Source organism: Leucopleurus acutus (assembly GCF_964270905.1).
Source record: "Leucopleurus acutus genome assembly, chromosome: 2".
Lineage (NCBI taxonomy): Eukaryota > Metazoa > Chordata > Mammalia > Artiodactyla > Delphinidae > Leucopleurus > Leucopleurus acutus.
In genome coordinates this window covers 39941002-39961854 of record NC_139143.1, presented here as the reverse complement: position 1 = coordinate 39961854, position 20853 = coordinate 39941002, and the positions used below count along the sequence as shown (strand labels likewise).

Below are 20853 nucleotides of genomic sequence, written 5' to 3'. Positions count from 1 at the left end.
AAGCTTGCCAATTCCATCTTGCCCCTGCATCCCCCAGCCCAACCACTAGAAATACGTGCCTGCACACCCAGGTACACATGCACAGGCTTCAGTGGGGCCTCAGGGACTAGCTGACCACCCACCAGCCTCTACCTCTTGCCCACCAGGAGGTCGAGGCGAGACACAGCTGTTGCAGTGATGGCCCCAACCCCAAGGCTGCAGCTGTCGTTGACACGGGGGAGGGTAGGGGGAGGATTTGCATCACACCAGCCGTCTGTGAAACTGGAGCAAGGCGCGTGGCTGAACTGACCCCAAACTCCCCAGGGTAGACCCATCCACGCTCACCCCTCCACCCCCTCACCTTGGCAGACTCTTCCCGCAGTGCTGAGTAGGAACGATGCAGACCTTGAGGTGCGTGGGCGGTTGCGCTCAGGGAGAACTGCACATCTGCTGCACTGCCTATGTGCGCCCTTGAGTGGCGGATGGGGGAGAGAAGACGAGCCCTGAGGACTGACAGCCCCAGGTTACACCCACTGGGCCCAAAGAGTTAAGGGATCTTCAGCTGGGAAAAGAGAAGTCTTAGCAGGACATGAGCTTCTGTTAATGCCTTAAGGGCTGCCACGTAAGCAAGAGATTAAGTTTATTCTCTGGTGCTCCAGGGATCAGTATGATCCAGGGGAGAAAGTTCTAGGGAGGCAGCTTTTCACTTAACACAAGAGGCACCTTCAAATAGCAAGAGCTGGCTTATGATGCAACTGGTAGCTTTAAAAAAGCTGCACTCCCCTCAGAGAGGTATTCAGGTGGAGACCCTCTGGCCACCTGACAAGAATGTGTGGGAGGGATCATGGCACCAAGAGAAGTTGGAAGGAATGAGCTCTAAAAGTCCTTTGAATTCTGAGCGTCTTTGTTTCTTGGTCTTCTCCCTAGCAACTACCTCTGGTCTTCCTCTGGACTAAATCCCTGGCCAAAATTCAAGCCAGGCATACTCCCTGTCCCCAGGAAGCTTCAGGAGGCCCTGACACTGTATCAGAGACATGGGCTAGAGAAAGCATTTTGACTGCCCCAAGGGTCTATCCCAACCCTGAAATTTTAGGATCACAGTAATGATCCTCTGGAATATCTGGAGCCTCCCCTACTGACATCTCTTCCCTATGCCTTCCCATTTTAGAACTTGAGGGAGCCCAGAGCAAAGGGACAGGGTGAGCCTACAACAGGTTACACAAGCTATCTGGAGGGATGGGGGAGTTTCTGCTTATTCCCCCCTTTTCCCTGCAACTCAGTCCCAATTCCATGATGGGGCCAGTGCTTCTACAGTCAAAGCCAAGAACTCCAACCACTAAGGAAAGCAAGCAGTGCTAAATAGCTTGGTGTGCTCTGGGCTGTGCCTTCTTAGTTGGCGTAGGGGGTTGGTCTCTTCTGAGCAACCTACAGGAAGGGAGAAGTAGGAGGAATTCCAACTACCATTTTCTGTCTCTATTCCCTGCTTCTCTCCACACTCCTATACAAATATTCCTAACAAACTTGAAATTGATACCCAAGTCTCTAACACCCCAGAAACCCACAGGCTTCTCTTCTTCACGTTCAACATCTCTTTCCCTAATTTAAGCCCTACCCCTCTGCACATATACATGTACAATTTTCCTTTAACCTCTCTTCAAAGAAGCTGATCCCTATTTCCCTGATATAACGAGAGCATGACCATAGGGAACCTTATGTGTTCTGATCTAAGAGACTTTGGTTTGGACAGAAAATATCCAGGAGCCATGAACCTTGAGTGGCATCATCTACTTCAGTTTCCTCGATCGTCAGCCTGCCTCTCTGGGCAAAGAACTGAGCGCAGGTTTGAGGTCTGAGTTCACTGCCAAATGCTTCACAAAATATGAAGAAAAATCCAGAAGTTCCCTAAAACATGGGCCTAATTTAAGCATTAGGTTCAGAGCCGTAAATAAGGTGTCTCAAAGTAACTAGAGTGGGACTTCCCTCGTGGCGCAGTGGTTGAGAGACCGCCTGCCGATGCAGGGGACATGGGTTCGTGCCCCGGTCCGGGAGGATCCCACATGCCACGGAGCGGCTGGGCCCGTGAGCCATGGCCGCTGAGCCTGCATGTCCGGAGCCTGTGCTCCCCAACGGGAGAGGCCACAACAGTGAGAGGCCCACGTAATGCAAAAAAAAAAAAAAAAAAGTAACTAGAGTGAACCAGATACTCCCTGTGAGCAGGCCTTGTGGGACATAGGTGAGCATGTAACTCAGCAGACCCCTCTCAAGGGCGTGCCCTCTGTCGAGGAAGCAGGAATCATGCCCTGTGTCTCATGGCAGTGGCGAAGGATCATCCTGTGCTTTAGTTGCCTCTCAGCATCCCTCAGAGGACAGGTGCTCCCTTCTAAACTGCCCAAGTGAGCTGGGTGACTTTACAAAGTTCTCTAAGCCTCAGTGTCCCACCCTGAATGTGAGCAGGACCCTGAGATCCTGGGCGGTGTTTTGGTGGGAGGAAGTCTCCTCCCCCAGGGCCCATCTAGGTCTGTCCAGGACTCCATCACAGCACACAGAGCCTCCTGAGCTCCAGTACCTGGAGTGGATGCCATCCACAAATGGCCCTCCTCGACCCTTCAGCTGGTCCACCTCTTGGCGCAGCTTCTCAATCTCTTCAGACAGGCGGCCCTGTGCCAGGCAGAGCCATGGTGGGGGTAGGGGCGAGGGAGGGGAAGAGCGAGGAGAGAAGGACCAAGAGAACAGCAGAGTTGGGGAGAAGCAGAAGAAAGCACTGCAAAGTCCAAAGCCAGGGACCCAAGGCCAAGCCCACAGATGACACCAAAAGAGAAGAGGTCCAACTGGAGAGTGAGTAGAAGGGTTGGCAGGGGCAGGGCCAGAAGGAAGGTCTGTCTGGAAGGACTCTACCAGAACAGGCCTGCTGAGCCCTCACTAACAAGCAAATGCATGACAAATAAGGCTGGGCAGCAGAGGGGCCCTCAGTGAACTCCCAGACCTCACAGACATTGCTAGCATAGGGATAGTGGCTAATCCGCCCCAGATCACCAGAAAGCAAGAGCTTCACCAGGTTTGAGGCCCCACCAAATCCTTCTGTTGAGTCCTTCACAGCGTCCTGCCTCTCTGCTACCCACTCTCTGCCCTATGCTTACGGCTAAGTTTCTTCTTTACAGGTGGGTGGGTGATGCATCTACTACGATAGGCTTTAGGGAGGATTAGTGAAATAATGTGTGTACATGGACTAACAAACTGGCTAGCACAGTGCTGGGTTTTAGGGCAGCTGCTTGAAACACAGGCGTGTTCCTTCCTCACAGCAAGCTCAGCCCTCCCGGGCTGGCAGGGCTGGCCAGCAGCTGGGTACCTTGTCATGCTGCCGCTCTTCAATCTGCCGCTGGGAGCTCTCCAGCTCTTGGATCAGTGTGTTCTGGGGGAGAACAGCTGTGAGCCAAGATGCCCCCCTTCCCCTCCACCCCGGCTCCTCTACTCTGGCTCAGGCCTTCCCCTTCCAGCAAGATCTGCCTTCCGGTCTGCTCTCCCAGCCCTACCTCTCCTTGCCAGACCGCCCCACCCCCAGCCCAGGCTGCTCCTCTTCAGCCTAACTCCACTCCACAGCCCTCCGCACTCCCCGCCTCGCCCAGCGCCCCAACCCCGCCCGCTCCCGACTAAGCTCTCACATCCCAACCATTCCCGCTCGCCCGGCTCCACCCACACCTTTACCCACACCGCCCCTTTCCGCCAGCGCCGTCCTTCCGGGCAGCACTGCCCATCCAGGCCCGCCACCCACAGCACCTTCTCCTCCAGGGCCGCCATGCGCTCCTTGAGGTGGAGCTGCAGGCGCTCATTCGACTCGCTAAGCAGTCGGTCCACGGTGTCTGACAGTCGCTTGCCGTGGTCCTCGTTCATCTTCTCCCGCTGGCGCACCTGCATAACCAGACCACCTTGCACCAAGCCACCCCAGGGCCATCTCACTGCAATCCCAGGGAGCCACTCATTCCTGCTGTGGTTCCAGCCCTCTCACCTGTCCCCTTCTTATCCTCCGGGGGCCCCTGTCTGCAGCTTTCCTGACCACCTCCTCCCACCCCTCTGTGGCTCTGTCTCTGTCCCTAGCCAGGTCCTTCCCTAGCTCTCACTCTTCCTCCTTTCCCTACCCACAGACCATCCTGGGATGCCGCCCTGGGGTTGAGAGGAGGCTCGAGAGTCTGGCCCAGTAAGCTCACCCTTGCCAGCTCTTGGTTCTTTTCCTGCAGCTGTCCCTCCAGCTGCCACAGGTGCTCCTCAGTGCTGCCATGCTCTTCAGCCTGGAGGGAGGAATGGATCAGTGCAGCCCGAAGATCATCTGCCTTCCTGCTCAGACCTTGTATCCCATGCACCCAGGTGCCAGAGCGGCCCTTGGGAATCAGGGCCTCAGGGACCAAGGAAGCCAAGCTCTCCACTTACCATCTTGGAGCATAATTGCCACCACTGTTGCCTTTCTTCCCAAGTACCCCAACCCTGCCGCTTTCCCCCACCCCATACCCTCTCCTTCCTGCTCAGGGCTATAGCCTTGAAACATCCCAGAGCTGGCAGCTCAAGAGGCTAAATTCTCCCTATGCTTCCAGAAAGAAACCCCACTTGAAAGTATGAGCGACCATAAATCTCTATGCCTCCAGATAGATGGAACTGCCCTTAAGAGCATGGACTCAAACCAGACTGGTTCAAATCCTGGCTCCCTCCCTTCCCAGCTGTGTGACCTTGGGCAAGTTACTGAACCTCTATTGAGCCTTTATCTCCTCAGTTGTAATAACAGCACCTATGCCCATGGCAAGGACTAAAGGTGATAATCCATGGCAAACACTTAGGACACAATGAGCACTCAACAAATGGTAGCCATGGTGATTACCTTTGTTATTAAAGCAGCCTGGGTGGAGTGGTCTCCCCTTCGTTCATGCATCTTCAGAGATGGAGACCCCACTGCCTCTTCTGACAAGGTATTCCAGACTATCACACATCTTACAGTCAGGAAATCCCTCCTTAAGGCCCTTCTACTCTGACTCCCTTGAACATATTAATCACTTCAGTCCATCCCTTCTTGTCAGTTTTGAGAGTTACTAAAACTGACTGCTCAGCATCCCACACATAATGTCTTCTGCTGCACTTTAAACTCTGCCCTTCATTCCTAGGGGCCTGAAAGGCCTTAGAGACGACCAAATTCAACCCCATCATTATAGAGATGATGACATCATCACAGAGATAATGACACAGACGCCCAATTAGGGAGGGAGTGACTTTTCCCACGTCACAGAGCAAGTCAGTGGCAGAAGCAAACGTGGTCCTGAGTCTACCGAGGTACAGCCAGGCTGCAGGTTCCATCCCCAGAGCCCCCAAGCTGCCACACTGGCACAATGGCCAGCCTCCATCCTCCAGAGGCTCTGGGGTCTGATGCTTATTAAATATTGGTTTTCTGGGGCTTCCCTGGTGGCGCAGTGGTTGAGGGTCCGCCTGCCGGTGCAGGGGATGCGGGTTCGTGCCCCGGTCCGGGAGGATCCCACATGCCGCGGAGCGGCTGGGCCCGTGGGCCATGGCCGCTGGGCCTGCGCGTCCGGAGCCTGTGCTCCGCAGCGGGAGAGGCCGCAGCGGTGAGAGGCCCGCATACCGCAAAAAAAAAAAAAAAAAAAAATATTGGTTTTCTTCTCTCCATTGCTTGGGTGGGTAGCTATGGTGATCCCACATGAGGCACCCTCCAACCCGCTGTAAACACTCCTAAATTCTCTTGATTAAGCCACCACATGTAGATGTCCATGCATTTACATAGCTCTTCGAGACCTAGGATGTTTTCAGCCTACATACCTCCATAAAGTTAGCTATCCATTGGGTAAAATTATATTCCCTTTTATTTGTCCAAAAGCTGAAGCCTTCAGACAGCTAGGGATGGTCCCTAGATCTAGAATGCTTCAATTTGACAAAAAAAAAAAAAAAAAAAAAGATATGCTCAGCCTAAACTCCCACCCCATTCAGAGATGTATAAACTTTGATCATATTTCCTCTCAGATTTCACCTTTCCAGAAATGAAAGTCCTATTTTTTCCACTTCAGACCCCCCCCAAAGGAAGTATTAACTACAATGGTGTAAATGATAATAAAAATATTTTGCATCAGCACAGTTTCTTCTACTTATTAAAGTACTCTTACATCCCTTCTTATGGGACTGTCACATCCCTGTGGGGTGATGAGGGCAGGGATTACTCTTCCATGTGACAGACACAACAACAAAGTGTGTTTCCTGGAGTCATGCAATGAGAAGCAGTTTCCTGGCCCCCAGCCCAACGTGCCTCCCACTCTCTCCATTCACTGCCTGGCTACATAAGAGCTCAGGAAGCAGGGAACAGAGGAAGATTCCCAGGCCCTTGGCCCGCTTGCCTTGGTGAGGGCTGCAATTCTCTGGGCCAGCTCAGCCTCCACCTCTGGCAGCGTCTCAGCCTTGCGCATCGTCTGCTGCAGTTTCTGCTCTGCTACCTCCAGTAGCTCCTGCAGATGCTGGGCTTTCTCCTCACACTAGCAAAGTAGGGGGTGGGGAGAAGAGTCAAGAGGGAGTACTGAAGCTTCCCCCACCCCCTGGCCCATCCTCAGTAGAGAGCAAGTGATAGGTCAGAAGCCGCAGGGAGCAATCTTGGTTCTTGGCTACCCAGAGATACCTGACTTTCCCTTTCCCAAGGCGGCCAGCACCTCAGGGTCTCCTGGGCCACCAAGGGGAGGTTCCAGCATGATCATTAGGACCTCCAGGGTCAAGTACAGTGTCCCCCAACCCCATCTGCAGGAGTTACCTGGCGGTGCAGGGACTCCTTATTGGCCAGCTCATTCTCCAGTTTGTCGTTGAGGTCATGAATCGATGTGGCCTCACGCTGAGCAGCCAGGTAGCGCTTCTCCAGTGTGGTTATTCGCTTCTCCACGTCCTCCTTCTGGGCTAGAGCCTGAGCGGTACAGGAGAGGATGAGATGAAGGTCATCAGCTTTTTCCTGCCCTCATCGTGTCCGCACCTCCCCACCAAATCTGGCTGGCTATATCTCATCCACATTACCCTATCAGTTTCTGACCTTGACCCATCCCTCCTACCACTCGTCCCCACATTGGACCCTACCAAGTGTTCAGTCCTACACACCTCAGCCCTTGCCTGGCTCTCCCTCTACACCCAGGACATCCAGCAGCTACCTTCCTGAGTGCCAAATACCTGCACCCAGAAAGATAGGGTCGGGCCCAGGCCCTTGCTCACTTCCCGGAGGTCCCGCTGATGTTTGCTGCTCAGCTCCTCCGACTTGATAAGGTCCCGGCGGGCCGTGCCCAGGTCCTCCTCAAGTTCGGCCACGGTTGCTGTCAGGGTGACCAGTCGCTCCCGGGCCTGGCTCAACTCAAAGTTCTGCTTCTCCAGGAGCTCCTGCAGCTCTTCTACCTGGCCCGCGTCATGCTCCAGAGACAGTGAACTATCAGTCAGTCATCAGAGCCTTGGGCATCCCATTCCCCTGCCCTGCCCTGGGGAGGTGGGAAGAGGGACAGCACAACCAGAGCAGATCACAGCTCTGCCCCCAATTTTAGAGCACACCTCCAGGTACACCCTTCTTCCTCTGGCCTCCAGAAGCTCATTCCAGACAATGACCAAACACTCTCACTCTCCTGTGTATCTCTTGAAAAATAATCATGCCTAGTTTTACCTGCTATTTCAGCCTCTTGTAACCTAGGAAGGGGCATGACTAGGGGAACAGAGGCTCAGAAAGAGAAGTGATCTCTTAGGTACATGGCACCTAACAATGCAAGTGAACAAACACATTATATGCTTAGCAGTGTGTGTACTGGGCACTAAAACAAAAATCTGTAGAGTTCTTTGCAGATGGGGTAGGGGGAAGAAGGAAAGAGAGATGGTACGATTGGAGAAAGCTCCAAATTTAATTCAAGCAGTTGCTCTACTGCACTAAGGCAGGGCCGGGGCCCCACCTCCTGTCTGGGGTAAGACATGTCCCCTCTATGCAGCTCCCCATGACCCACCTTCCACAGGCATTTCGGTCCCAGTTCCACAGTCCCCTCCTCTTCTGCCACTCCATCCTGAACCCCTGCCTCCTGCTGTAGGGCAGACACCTGTAGGGCACAGTCCCCAGGGCAGTGAGTCAAAGAGAAGAGAACCTCCTATATATTCCAGACCCTTCCAAGTCTCCCACCTCCTAGAGAGAGATGTCTCTTGTTGGCTAACAGTCTCCAGTTGAGACAGACGGGAGAAATCTGATGAGGAACAGAGTGGGGAAAAGGGGTAAACCAGCCTTGGCTTCCAGGAGCTGTAGTCTACAGATGGAGGGAGGGCAAGCAGCTTACCTGCTGGTGGGCACCTGCCAACTGCTCTTCCAAGGTGGTCACTCTCTCCAGGGCCACCCGGAGCCGCTCTCGCACCTGTCCAAGATAAAAGGGGAGATGAAGAAAGAAACAGGGACCCCACTGGACTCAAGTTGGAGAAGCCTGGGCTTGGTCTACCACCACTGAGCATAAGGCAAAGAGAAGGACCTGCCAAGGGGCAAATTTCTGAGAGGGAACCTAATAGGATGACATGGAAATTGGATTAATGGTAGGAGGGAGCCAGTTATGAAGCTAGAAGGCAGTTTTCCCTAAACACAGGATTCAGAAATCTCAGAGAAGGGATGCACGGAGGCTCTGGGGAAGGCTGGCTGGATTGGGTGGGCCAGCCTAGGTACCTTCTCATCCAGGGCCTTGTGGTGCACAAACAGTGACTTGAGAGCCTTCAGCACCTCCACCTCACTGGAAACCCCTGAAGGTGACTGAGCCTGACGCTTCACCACAGTCATCCTCAGTGAGCGCTCATGACGGGACACTAGGCACTCCAGATGTTCCAGAAGCAACTGGCAGAGAGAAGGGGAGGGCAAGAGGAAGGGCTGTGAGCCTGTGCCCCAGGGGCTATAAGCAGGGTCCACACGAACACCCAGCAGACACGAGTACTGCCATGTGTACCGTTGTCAGAATGGTGAAATACTTCTATGTGGGTAAACAGCTGCTGCCCCAACTGAATACCTGCCCTAGCCTCTCTCCCAAGACCCTGACCTTTCCCTTGACCCCGAACTAGAGGTGAAAAGCCTCTAGCACTGATGGTTGAACAAACTGACTATCACCCCAGGGTGATATAAGGCAGGAGGAGGTTAGGATAGGGCTGGGGATGTGCTGGCCCTGGCCATGCCTGCTCCCTTGGTCATACCCCCCACCCCCAAAGCACAAACACACGCCAGGTCACCCCACTTACCCTCGTGTTATTCCGCTCTGCTTTCAGCTCTGATATCTCTTCCTCCCTCTCTAGAAGCTGCTCCCGACACATACTCAGCTCCCGGGTTAAGGTGGCAAATTCCTGAAAACCCCCAAGGCCCCTCAGTGCTTGGGGATCCACCACCTAAGCAGTATCCTGCACGCCCGAGTCAGTGGTGGGATCCTCTCACTCGTCCCTTACTTCCACCAACTGTCCCCAGAAATATCCCTATCCATCCATACTACTAGCATGTGCTTCTCCAGAGGGGAAGCATTCCAAGGGTGTGGTAGGGTGCAATGGAATACAGTTGCATAGAAGAGTGAGAAAGTCACCAGGTCTGCTCTGCGCCCCTTCCCCCTCCAGCCACCAATATAACCTGATTATGTCCTCCCTCCCATTTTGTACTTCTGTTTCTCCAACAATCCAGTGACATTTCCCTTTAGAAGTGGATGGAGGGGAGTTTCACTTCTGGTTTGGCATTAGTAACGTCCCTCCCCAACTCTAACCCCTCTGACACACTGCTGCCAGGGTAATCTCCCAAAGCACAGTGTTGTTTACACCATTAAATACAAACTTATTATCCTGGTTTCCAGCTTCTCTCGCACAGTTCCTTTCCATACACCCTAAGACCTGGTCAACCTGGGTAACCGCTGTTTACAGTCACTAGTAAACTTCTTAATTCCACACCTTTGCTCAGTGGGCTCCCCCAACCCCTGAAAGCCCAATCTTCTGTCAACACCTGATCTTTCAAAGTCCATCTCAAAGGACACACCTCCTTGGGACCTTTCCAGACTTCCCAGTGGAAGGCTTTCTCCCTCCTCTGAAAACTGTTACGAACACAGGCACTCTGAGCACCTACCATGTACCAGCTCCTGTGCTGGTCACTGGAAACACAGTAACAGAAAAGACATAATCCCTGCCCTCATGAAGCTCCCAGTGAGGGGTTGAGATCAAATCTCAGGTCTGCCCGTTGGTGACCTTGGACAAGATACCTAACCCCTTTGAACCTCTAATCCGAAAGACAATCCTCCCTCAAGTGTTGCTCTGAGGATCAATTATCTGGAAGCTATTTTAGGTGTTGACACTGTTTTAACAATCCTTTGGGGGCCCCTCTTCTCTTCCTCCACATTTTCTTCCTATCATTTGGGCTCTTGTCTATCTCCTTTCTAGTGTTCGAGCTCCCTGGGGGCAGGGACTGGCTCCTTCATCCTGGGGGGGCTTGTTCAGGGCTCCAAACACAGTGGGATAGGATGGGCCCATCTCCCACCCCAATTCCTCACCAGGGCTCCATATTCCTATCTACAGAGCATCACAAGACTCTGCCCCCCGAACGCTTCTGGACCCTGGGTAGGAAACTCAGCCACTCTGGTTCTTCTCCCCACACGTGGGGAGAGGGCCTGGAGCTGAGTCCTGAGCTGTGTGGCCCCTCAGGGCTGCCTCCCTAACCCTTGCAGCACCCCCACAGGCAGGGTGGCCATGAGCAGTTTACCAATCTCCTCAAGTTTCAGCTTCATCATTTGTAAAATAGAGATGATGGCGATAACAGCACTAACTTCAGCACTGTGGAATTTAGTGAAGGAAATTCCAGTCAAAGTGCTTAGCACACAGAAAACACAATAAATGGTGACCATTATTGCTAGTAGTCATGTTGATTGAGGAGAATAAGAGGGGTATCACAGCTCTGCCTATAATATTCCATGTGATGCCTCTTGTTTTTTTCATCTGTGCAATGAGAGGTGGACTAGATAACCTCTAAGGCTTCTCCCATCTCCATTCTCTGTGGTTCGCCACCCACCACTTCCAAGAATAGGACCCTGGTGAGGAGCCTCCAAGGTGGAGGTGTCTTTCCAGTATAGCCTGCCACCTTCTGGCTGCATGGGTTCACTGCAGTTGGCAACTAAGGCTGGGTTTTCTTCCTGCATCAAAGTCCATCCTTTTCTCCAGGTGGAGCCAATTTCAGCCTGAGGCGCTTGGGAGTAACAGGGAAAAGTATTATGAAGCAAGGCGAAGGAGAGTAAATGCTCTGTGAATTCCATTTGTTGAGATGCTAATAGACGAAGAGAGCTGAGGGCCCAGAAGCCGAGGGCTCTGAAAGGCTGGGTGAGGGGAAGGGGATGAGGGAGATGCAGACTACCGGGCCTTACCTGGGGAAGGACAGAGTTAAGGTGGCACTGGAGCTGGTCTCGCTCATGCAGGGCATCCTGGAGCCGGCTCTGTGTCGCCGCCAAAGTCTCCTGATTCTCCCGAAGGGACTCTAGCAACTTCTCCCGCTCATCCAGCATGTTCACCATCAGCTGCTCAAAGTTGGCATCAGCATCCGTTCCATGGGGAGACCCCAGGGGGTCCCCCTCGTTGATTGTGGGCATCACTTCACACATGGTGGGGGTGGGCAGGGCCTTCTCAGTGTCAGGGCACAGGGGAGGGTTTCACAGGGTTGGCACCTCCAGGGCGACCCGTGTAGGGGTCTCAGAGCAGGCAGTACCAGGTGAGTGAACAGATGGGCAGGGGCTTCTCCCATGGCATCAGTTGCTCTCGGTCTGAAAGGGGACTGGTGCCCAGAGTGCCCCTGTGAAATGGAGTGAGAGGGCCTGGTTTAACCTCTCAGCGCTGGGGCTGGGTGCCCTATGTCCCCAGGCAAGCAGGCAGCAGCTGAGTGTGGCCATGACAGGCAGGGAGAGCAGGGCTGGAAGAGGGCCCTTTCCTTAGACTGAGCACTGGAGCCTGGCAGAGTCCCAGCTGGGTCCAGCAACAACCATCGTTTCCGGAGGGCAGTGGTCTGTTGGAGAAGAGACTGCTGTGAGAAACAGCTGAGCAGAGAAGGGCATCCAGGAGGTGGGTGAGGGGAGAGGAGGCAGGAACGTGGACCAGAACGTGGGGAAAGAGGGTGAAGAGTTGGCGCATGCCCCTTCTCCGGGCTTACTCACTCAGATGGTGCCTTCCTTAGTTCTCCCAAGAAATGCACATGCCCACTGCTGTAGCCTCTGTCACCAGCTTCCCCCACCCACAGCTGTCAGAAGTGCAGCCGCAGTGGAGTGGTTCCCCCTCCCACGTGGCTTGCTGGCCAAATATAGAAATAATTCAGTAAGCGGCAAGGGAGCAGCCGGAAGGCTGCCCAGAGTCCTCCCGAGACCTGGGGCTGTGAGAGTGGGAGGAGAGGAAATAGGGTCCCTGCCCCACCCCATAGGTTTCTCCCCCACATTCAGGCCAAGGCAAGCACAGAAGGGGTTAAAGGGCTCTTAGTGGGTGTGAGTCCCATACAGGATGGACTACTGGGCTCATAGGAAACAGGGACAGAGTACCTCCTACCCTGACCACTGGCACAACATGGCTCCTTGAAAAGGCACAGGCTGGACACTGGGGCAGGCAGACAGCCCTGACCTGCTCCATGCCCATCATTCAGGGAGGAGGCTCTGGCTCAAGTCATCCCCTACTCCTGAAACCTGGCAGACAGCAGGCTTCCATTCTGAACTCATGGCCTACCACCTCTGGGTTGGAGCAGAGACAGAATGATGTAAAGGATTCATGTTGGTAGGTGGGGGAGATGTTACTCTCCTAGGGCAGGGCTTCCATGTGGGGCCCCTGCTCGTGTCTGGGAATCTTCTCCCTCCATGTAACTTCCCAATGCTGGCACTGTCAGAAAGTCACCAGCTAGGGTGGTTAGCATGTTGACAGCCTGGCAGTAACGCCTTGAGCCTGGCACAGGGAAGCCCAGTGGTCAGAGCAAAGGAAGGTGAACCGAGGAAGGCAGCATGCAGCTAGGGATTTCTGCCTGCCATCAGCTTCCAACCTCCCTGCTCACTGCTGGAAGGCCACCACCTTAATCAGTTTTCAGAGGGAGCTGTCTTCATAGCTCCTGTTTTATGAGAGATGGGATGTGAGACACCCAGCACAGTAATGGGCACTCAGAGAAGCCCCGTAAATGCTGCTTTCCTTCCTTCCCTACCCTATCCCCATTCGGGAGACACAGCGACAGCTTCCTGTTCACCCCTCAGGTAGCAGACTGGGGAATAGGCAGACTGGGAGGGTCAGGGAGAGGACAGGCGGCATTTGGACCCAGTATGAGGTGAAAAGTCAGACACAGGGAACCTCTGGCCTGTGGCAGGATTGAACCTAGCAGGGGAACCAAAAACGGGCCATGTCTCTTCTACCTGAACCCCCCTGTCATCCCCTTATCTCCTCCCCCAGAAACGGGGGATAGCCAAGGTGAGGCTGGGGAGGAACTTGGGCATGGATAAGATAAAAGTTAGAGTGCCAGCTTGAGAACTCCCAAGCTCATACCCACAGCCATTCCCAGAGGGCCCAGTAGTTCAGGCAGCATGTGGGCGTGCCCACACAGGCACACAGGGAGACACAGGAACTTGGAGACTTAGGACATACACATGTTCCCAGACACAAAAACTGGATACACACTCTGATCCAGGGATCCATTCCCCAAGCCGGACAGCCACCATAAAGGGCAGGGTTCCAAGAGGTGAAAAGTAGCACCTTGGTCTGCACCCTACCTTACACCAATATCGCTGCCCCACAGAGCAGCTGGGAGCAGGTAGGAGGGGCTGCTACCCCAGTCTTGCCAGAGGTGCCATCTCACTAATGCTAATAACAGCAAGTCCTCTGATTCTCCAACCCACTTCACCCTAAAGCTCCAATCTGTGAGGTTTAAAGGCCACACTGGCCCCCCATACCTCTCCAAGCTCATCAACAGCCAGGCCCTCATCCCTTCCCACTCCCCTACCCCCATCCCAAGAAGAAATGAGAAGCAGAAAAGAAGGCCAGTCTGGGGAAGGGGCCCCCTATGGCAGAGGCTGTCTTTTGGAGAAGAGTATAGTGTGCTCAGGAGCTCAGGGACTCAGTCCAACAGATCTCCAGGCAGCCTGCAGTGTAATATAGAGGAAGGAGCCCAGAGCGGGGACTCTGGAGACCTGAGCTGCAGTTCTACCAGACCAGCTGAGTGATCTTGGGCTTGTCATGACCTACTAAGGCCTCTACTGTAAGAACCCACAGCCCTTATTTAGTCCACCTCAGAGGGATGAGATCATGGATAAAGAGTTTGGAGAAGCACCCCACAATTGTAGGGGAGTATGAATTACCTTAGTAGTGGGCAAAGGCGGGCCTGTGGGTGGGTTTTGCCTCTCACTGTTGTGGCCTCTCCCGTTGCAGAGCACAGGCTCTGGACGCGCAGACTCAGCGGCCATGGCTCACGGGCCCAGCTGCTCCGCAGCACGTGGGATCTTCCCGGACCGGGGCAAGAACCCATGTCCCCTGCATCGGCAGGCGGACTCTCAACCACTGCGCCACCAGGGAAGCCCTGTGGGTGGGTTTTTTATGACTCCTTATGGGAAAGGGGTTGGGAAGGTCTCAGGAAGGAAACATAGGACCTCAGGCTGCCCACAGTGATGTGCTGGCCATTTGGACTGACTTGGCCTCCTCAAATCCTCCTAGTCATTCTGGTAACTGAGAAGCTGGCTTCAGTGCCATCAGCCCTTTCCCAGCCTCCTTCCAAACCGAGAGCCAGGTAGCGACTCCACTTACCCTAGTGAACTGGCATCATGTAGAGCAGGTTGAAGATGAGCCCAGAGATGTATGCCAGACAGATGCCCCTGAGATGACTGTCCAGGACTTCCTCTCCCTGTCCCCACAAACTGCACAAGCATGGTGAGCAGAAGGGAGCTTGAAGACAGCCACATCAGGACGCCTGGCTCTTCCTGGTTCCATGGCCATCTTTAAATAGCACAATTATCATCTCAGCCTAACACAAGCCTCCTCAACTCCTGCATAATTTCTAAGTAACACTCACAAGTCCTGATTCAGAGACGAAAGCTACCAGCCCCCAAAGCAAACATATGTGAGGGGTTTTGCCAAGTGAGAAGTGTGGGCAGGCTGTGACACAACAGAGAAGGGCTCCAGACTGAGCTGATGTGTGTGTGAGGAGGGAGGGGTCCGATGAAAACCAGGCCTCTGGGCTTTTAAACACAGAAGAGGCAGACTCTGAGGCCTCTTTGGCTCCCCCCAAATCACCCCCATCTTTTCCTAACAAACAGGAGGGATGGGCACTTGGGTCTGATGCTCTAGCTGGCCACATGCACACACAGACAGGCTGGCTCCCCACTGCCCTGCCAGATGGCAGGCCCCACCATGGTGAGACAGCTCAGCAAAGGCAAAGCTACCAGCTCCCATAGAAGCTAAAGGGCCAGGGCAAAGCTTCCAGGAGCTGTGCTCAAGTCTAAGTGGGCCATGAGCCACACAAAGAGGGCGCTTCAAGGTAAAGAGGTAAGAGAGGAAGGTCAGATACCCACCCAAAAGGGTGAAGACCTGAGGAAATGGGGAGGGAAGGGGTCATCTAGGAAAATAATAACAATTATAATAGCAACTATGATTTATTCAATATTTACCATGTGCCAGACACTGTGTTGTCAGTGGACATATATTAACTTACTTTAATCCTCACAAATCCTTGCAAGGAACACACAATTCTTCTTCTCATTTCACAGATGTGAGAATTGGGACTTAAGTCATGTAATCAAGTCTATTACAGCTAGTAAGAGGAAGAGCTAGGATTCAAGTCCAGTCTGTCTGACTCCAAAGAGGGGTAGGGGATGGAGGAAGAGGGAGTGGACATGACTCCTTCTGGCATCGTGTTTCTTCCAAGAGGCCAAGGCACTTGGGACCTGGCCCTTGTCGCCTTCATCCAGGGAGATGGCAGCCTAGGGATAGCTCACCTCGGGCCTCCTCCACTGATCCTCCTCTAGCTTGACCGAAGGCCTCTGTGTAGCAGGCATCATGGTCATGAGGCAGTCACTTCCCCACTGGAAGTGACCTGTCTCCAAAGCCTCATCTACCACCTACCCAATTCTCTCCCTCTACCGCCTAGCTGGCTCCATACTGAGTTGTAAGGAGACTGCCTGAGTTCCCCATACCATACCACATTCCCACAGGAGCTACAGAAACACATTCTTCTGAGCCCTCAGCCCCACTCACCCTGTGGCGTTTTCAGATACCATCCTCCCAGTAGCATGAAGTCTCACTCCCCACCTCTCTTTTCCTCTAATCGAGAAGCTTCTCCTCCTCCCTTGTTCCTCTCCCTATCCAGCTCAACATCCCAAGAAGATTTGCCCTCACTCATCCTCTTCTCCAAAGCCCAGTCAAGCCCTTTCTCCCCTGCTACTCCCTAGCTCTGCCCACTGTCATGCTCCCAGAGCCCACCTATTGCTCATGAGCTTCTAGCACCTCACCTGGCCTGCCTCAGTCTTCCTTTCCATGTTAGTCTAAGGAACTCCTGATCACCCTTCTAAGCTCATCTTAAATACCACTTTCTCCAAGGAGCCTTTTCTGATTCCCCCCCATACATAAGATTGGCTCTTCCACTGACCCAGCACAGCCTTTCCCTCTGTTTGTGCAACATAGACTCATCTGAAGACTCTAAGGTAAGAACCATAACCTAATTATCTTTGGATGCTCCAACACTTACCACGGTCCTGACATACAAGGAGCTGAATGGATACATGTGACAGAGTCATTCTGCGAAGTACATCTCTGACCAACTTTAAAGAAGGGGAACTCTAAAATAGAAAAAACTGACTCAAGGCCTGGGAATAGGTTCATTTGTCTTCCCCTCTGAAAAATTAAAGCTTCTTTACAGCAAGATGGAGGCCACTCCTGCCTCGAAAGGAAGACTCTGGAGCAGGTTGATGGGCTGGCTCCTCCACTGACATGTGACTCTAGAAAGACACCTAATCTCTCTGAGCCTCCGTTCTTCATCTGTGAAATGGAGATGACAATAATATTCACCTCACATAGCTGATGTGAGGATTACTAGAGTTAACATATGCAAAGTGTTGACATCCATGTCCAGCAAACACTCAGTAAGTGCTAACTCTTAGCACCCCAGGCTCCTGAAGCACCTCAAGGCTGGGCCCACTCCAATTACAATAAGAAAACTAAAAATCTATATTAGCTACAGGAAGCCTTCCAAGAGAAAAACACTCTTGGAAAAGCTTTATTGACAGTTTCTCACTGCTGGCCACAAATCACTTCTAAATCATCCAGTTCCCTGGGCCCCTAAAAGGCCAGCAGTTAGACTTTCTCTGGGCATCAGGTTCCCAAATCTGGAAAATGAAGGTTGTAACACACAACACGATACAGTGATCTTACAGGGTGTCATGAGGGTCAAAGGAGTTAAGAGACATGAAACTGTTCTGAAAAGTATAAAATGCTACCCAAGCACAGGTTAGCACTGACTGCCAGCCCAGATACTCAACTTCCGAACATCGGTGCATTCTGTTGATTCAGGAAGAGGCCTCTCTATCTGACAGGTTCCTCTGGGCCCGTATCTGTGAAGCCCATCCCTCCAGCTGCTCCCCAGGAGTTAGTTATGAACCACCTCTTGCTAAGACATGGCCTATCATTTGGGTAAGCAAACAACTTTCTGTCCAAACCAGGATAGTGAATGGAAGCACTGTTAACAACCACACCAGGGCACAGATATAAACTGCAGCTGCCCCGGGCATGCCTAGCCGTATGGTTACTCGCATTCTCACCACCCCAGGAGGACTAATGTCAAAGGCTAGTGGGGAAAGGAGGACTGCAAGTCTCTGTGCACCTCCAAAATAGTTCCGCTTCAAAATTACAGCCATCACAACTACATCTTTAAATTAAGCCAGGGATTTGCAAACTGGGCTTTATGATAGAGTACCTTTGGGGCAGCCCGGGACGAAAAAAGGGGAAAGAGGTGAGACAGACACAAAGGGCTCTGAACTCTCTTTCCTTTCTTTAATCTCATCAACTCCAAGTCTGTCAATTTTACTGGACATGTGATTCAGGTTTCATTTGTATAAAAGGGTTCCAGGCCTAAAAGAGGTTAGAAGATCCCTGGTAAGTATTGTCTACAGAGACCTCTGCTAAAATAGATACATGTTCTCTCAGAGAGGCAGCACATCAATGCAACAGAGAAAAAAACCTGGGAAGGCTACACAGGTGACACTGGGGGCCCACATTCTAAATGTCTAGTAGAGATAATTTATTTACAAAAGCTAAGATAGGCAGGACCTGGCTTTCGCTGAACTTACATCATTAAGTACAGTAACCCTAACCATCTTCTGCTAATCAGAGCCATTGATTAACACTTATAGATGTCCTCAAATAATGTTTGCAAAAGAAGAAACAAAGTAATAAATGTCATTAATTTGGAGGATAAAAATCTTTCAAACTAGAGGTCTGTGTGGGACAAATCTGGGTCCTCTGGTGTTCACAAAAAACTGCTCAGAGGTTTCTGCGTTTGTAGGTCAGCCCATCAGATTAGAGAGCTGTCACGTAGCAGAAAACAGAACTGCTCAGGGGTAATCAGGAACACCAGAAGGGAGTGCTGCCAGGTGCTGGGGTGTGAAAGGTCTAGAGTACACAGAACTACCCAGAGACATATAGGCACCACAAAAAGTGTGTATGTGTATGTGGTCACAAAAGTATGGGGGCTATATGTGGTTATGACACAGAGAGAACGTGGGGGAAGGCATGTATATTCACACAACAGAATGTGTAAGTGCATAGTCATGAGCATTTGTGGCATAAATGTGTAATCATGAAAGAGAAGCATGTGTGTGTGTGTGTGTGTGTGTGTGTGTGTAAGAGTATGGTCATGAGAATGGGGTCCTGAGCGCATGTGTATGAGAGAGCATGAGTATGTATAACGGTGAGATTGTGTGTGGATGTGTGTGGTCATAAGTGTATGACAGGGCTCATGATGGTATACGACTGTGGTCGTGAGAATGCATGTGTGTGTGCAGTCATGAGAATGCATCTGAGAGTCATGAAATCATGTATGTTCATAAGAGCTCATGGGTGCCGTGAGAGCTTTGTGTGTGTGCATGATCATGAAAGCGTATCACTGGTCATGAAAGAGTGTAAGTGTATATGTGGTCTTGAATTTCTGTGGGAATGTATGAGAGGGAAAGGAGGGAAGGATGAGGATAATAATGAAGGAATGAAAATTCCACTTGTTCCATGTGCTCTGTCCCAAACAAGGGCCAAAATTTTGGGGTATTCCACAACTGGCCTAGTGTGAGCTGAGGTCAAGGAACTGGGCCCAGCCCACCCTTCTACTTACCACCATCCATCAGAGCTCTACTGCCCAATCTCCCGAGCCCAGGGCTCCGTGTGCATTAGAGATGGCAGTGGTCACCCCCTAAGTCTCCCAGAATGCTCACTCTTCATGGAACAGTCAACGTCAAGCTCCTGACCTGGCTGCACTTCCCAGGCCCTCCTCTCAGCAGCTATCCTCTAAGCCAGCGGTCCACAACCTTTTTGGCACCAGGGACTGGTTTCGTAGAAGACAATTTTTCCATGGACGGAGTTGGCGGGGGCATTGTTCAGGTGGTAATGTGAGAGATGGGGAGCGATGGGAAGCGGCAGATGAAGGTTCGCTCGCTGGCCCGCCACTCACCTCCTGCTGTGCTGCCTGGTTCCTAACAGGCCTTGGCCTGGTACCTGTCTGCGGCCTGGGGGTTGGGGACCCCTGCTCTAAGCCAAACACAGGAAAATCCTCTTTTGTAGTAGCTGTCAAGAACCTCTATCATCCAGTGCCGACCCCCACCCCTGCCCATACTTGGAACTGCAGATTCCGGCTTGAAAGGTTTTCTGAAGTCATGCAGGCCAACCTCCCACCCTGGGAGGGAGCTCCTTCCACAACATCCCTGACAGTTCAGTCTTTACTTGATTGTCCTTCAGGAATAAGGAGCTCACAGCTAAATGAGGAATCCCTCATTGTCCTAAGGAAGTTTTTCTTAAATTAAATGGAAACCTATCTCTCCTTTAAAATGACAGTTATCTATCTGAAGACAGTGGCCATGAAGTCACATCAGACATGCATTTAATTTATGAGAATAAATAAAATTCCACAGACTGGGCAAAGTGAGCAATAAAGGCCTCTAAATGCAAACCAGCTATTTCATCTGACACTTATCTACAAAATTATACTTGTACTTAAATACTCTTTTAAATCATTGTATACATTATGTATTTTTATAATTACTATATAATATATACTATATCTGTACATTAGGATTATTATTCAGAGTTATAAACCTAAACCACATACCATGGCTTTATGGGAGATTTAGGAATTTTCACTTCACTGCCTATAGAATCTAATTCCCCCACTGATGTAATACCACTGTATTGGGTCCCCAGAGGATCCTCTGCTCCTGGTTAAATATTTGTAGTTGCAAGGAGGTTTCATTGAACCCAGAGGATCTGAAGACAGATCTCTTTAATTCAATCCAACGATTACTGTCAGTAGACTTCCTATGCTGTAGTAGATTACTTACTTAGCTAGGAATTGTTATGGATACAAAAGGCAAGTAAGATACAATCTTTACCCTTAACAAGTTCACAGTCTACCTGAAAGAACTTAAGATATACAAGTAATCATTTGGGAGCAATACGGAGTAGCATGTGATCAAAGATTCAGTCTCTGGCACAGCCTGGGGGTCAGCACTGAGCACCACTTGGAGTATGACCAACTGAATTAACTGGTGATAGTTTCTCCTCCAGCTCTTTGAGAATGAAGCAACCCCAGCCAAGGCCTCTCAGCCCCTGACTGACAGGCAAGAAGCGGCTCTGGATTAGAACTGA

At 51.8% G+C, this 20853-nt stretch overlaps 1 protein-coding gene across 11 annotated transcripts in view; it reads right to left on the bottom strand.

Annotated features, from left to right (window-relative positions):
- Positions 1 to 11754, bottom strand: part of PPFIA4 (PTPRF interacting protein alpha 4) — a gene marked incomplete at both ends in the record, with an annotated part of 34271 nt that extends 22517 nt beyond the window's left edge. For 2 of the 11 annotated variants that reach the window (XM_082834768.1, XM_082834764.1), the window contains 13 exons: positions 341 to 449; positions 2546 to 2637; positions 3326 to 3388; positions 3754 to 3885; positions 4182 to 4262; positions 6360 to 6494; positions 6764 to 6910; positions 7210 to 7401; positions 7977 to 8066; positions 8298 to 8372; positions 8672 to 8836; positions 9232 to 9333; positions 11376 to 11609. In XM_082834768.1, the coding sequence (XP_082690894.1) occupies positions 341 to 449; positions 2546 to 2637; positions 3326 to 3388; positions 3754 to 3885; positions 4182 to 4262; positions 6360 to 6494; positions 6764 to 6910; positions 7210 to 7401; positions 7977 to 8066; positions 8298 to 8372; positions 8672 to 8836; positions 9232 to 9333; positions 11376 to 11609 (1617 nt within the window). Of the gene's footprint in view, positions 1 to 340; positions 450 to 2545; positions 2638 to 3325; positions 3389 to 3753; positions 3886 to 4181; positions 4263 to 6359; positions 6495 to 6763; positions 6911 to 7209; positions 7402 to 7976; positions 8067 to 8297; positions 8373 to 8671; positions 8837 to 9231; positions 9334 to 11375 lie in introns of all 11 variants that reach the window. The other 9 variants (XM_082834767.1, XM_082834766.1, XM_082834770.1 and 6 more) reach the window with 6 other exon arrangements.
- Positions 11755 to 20853: the final 9099 nt, after the last annotated feature.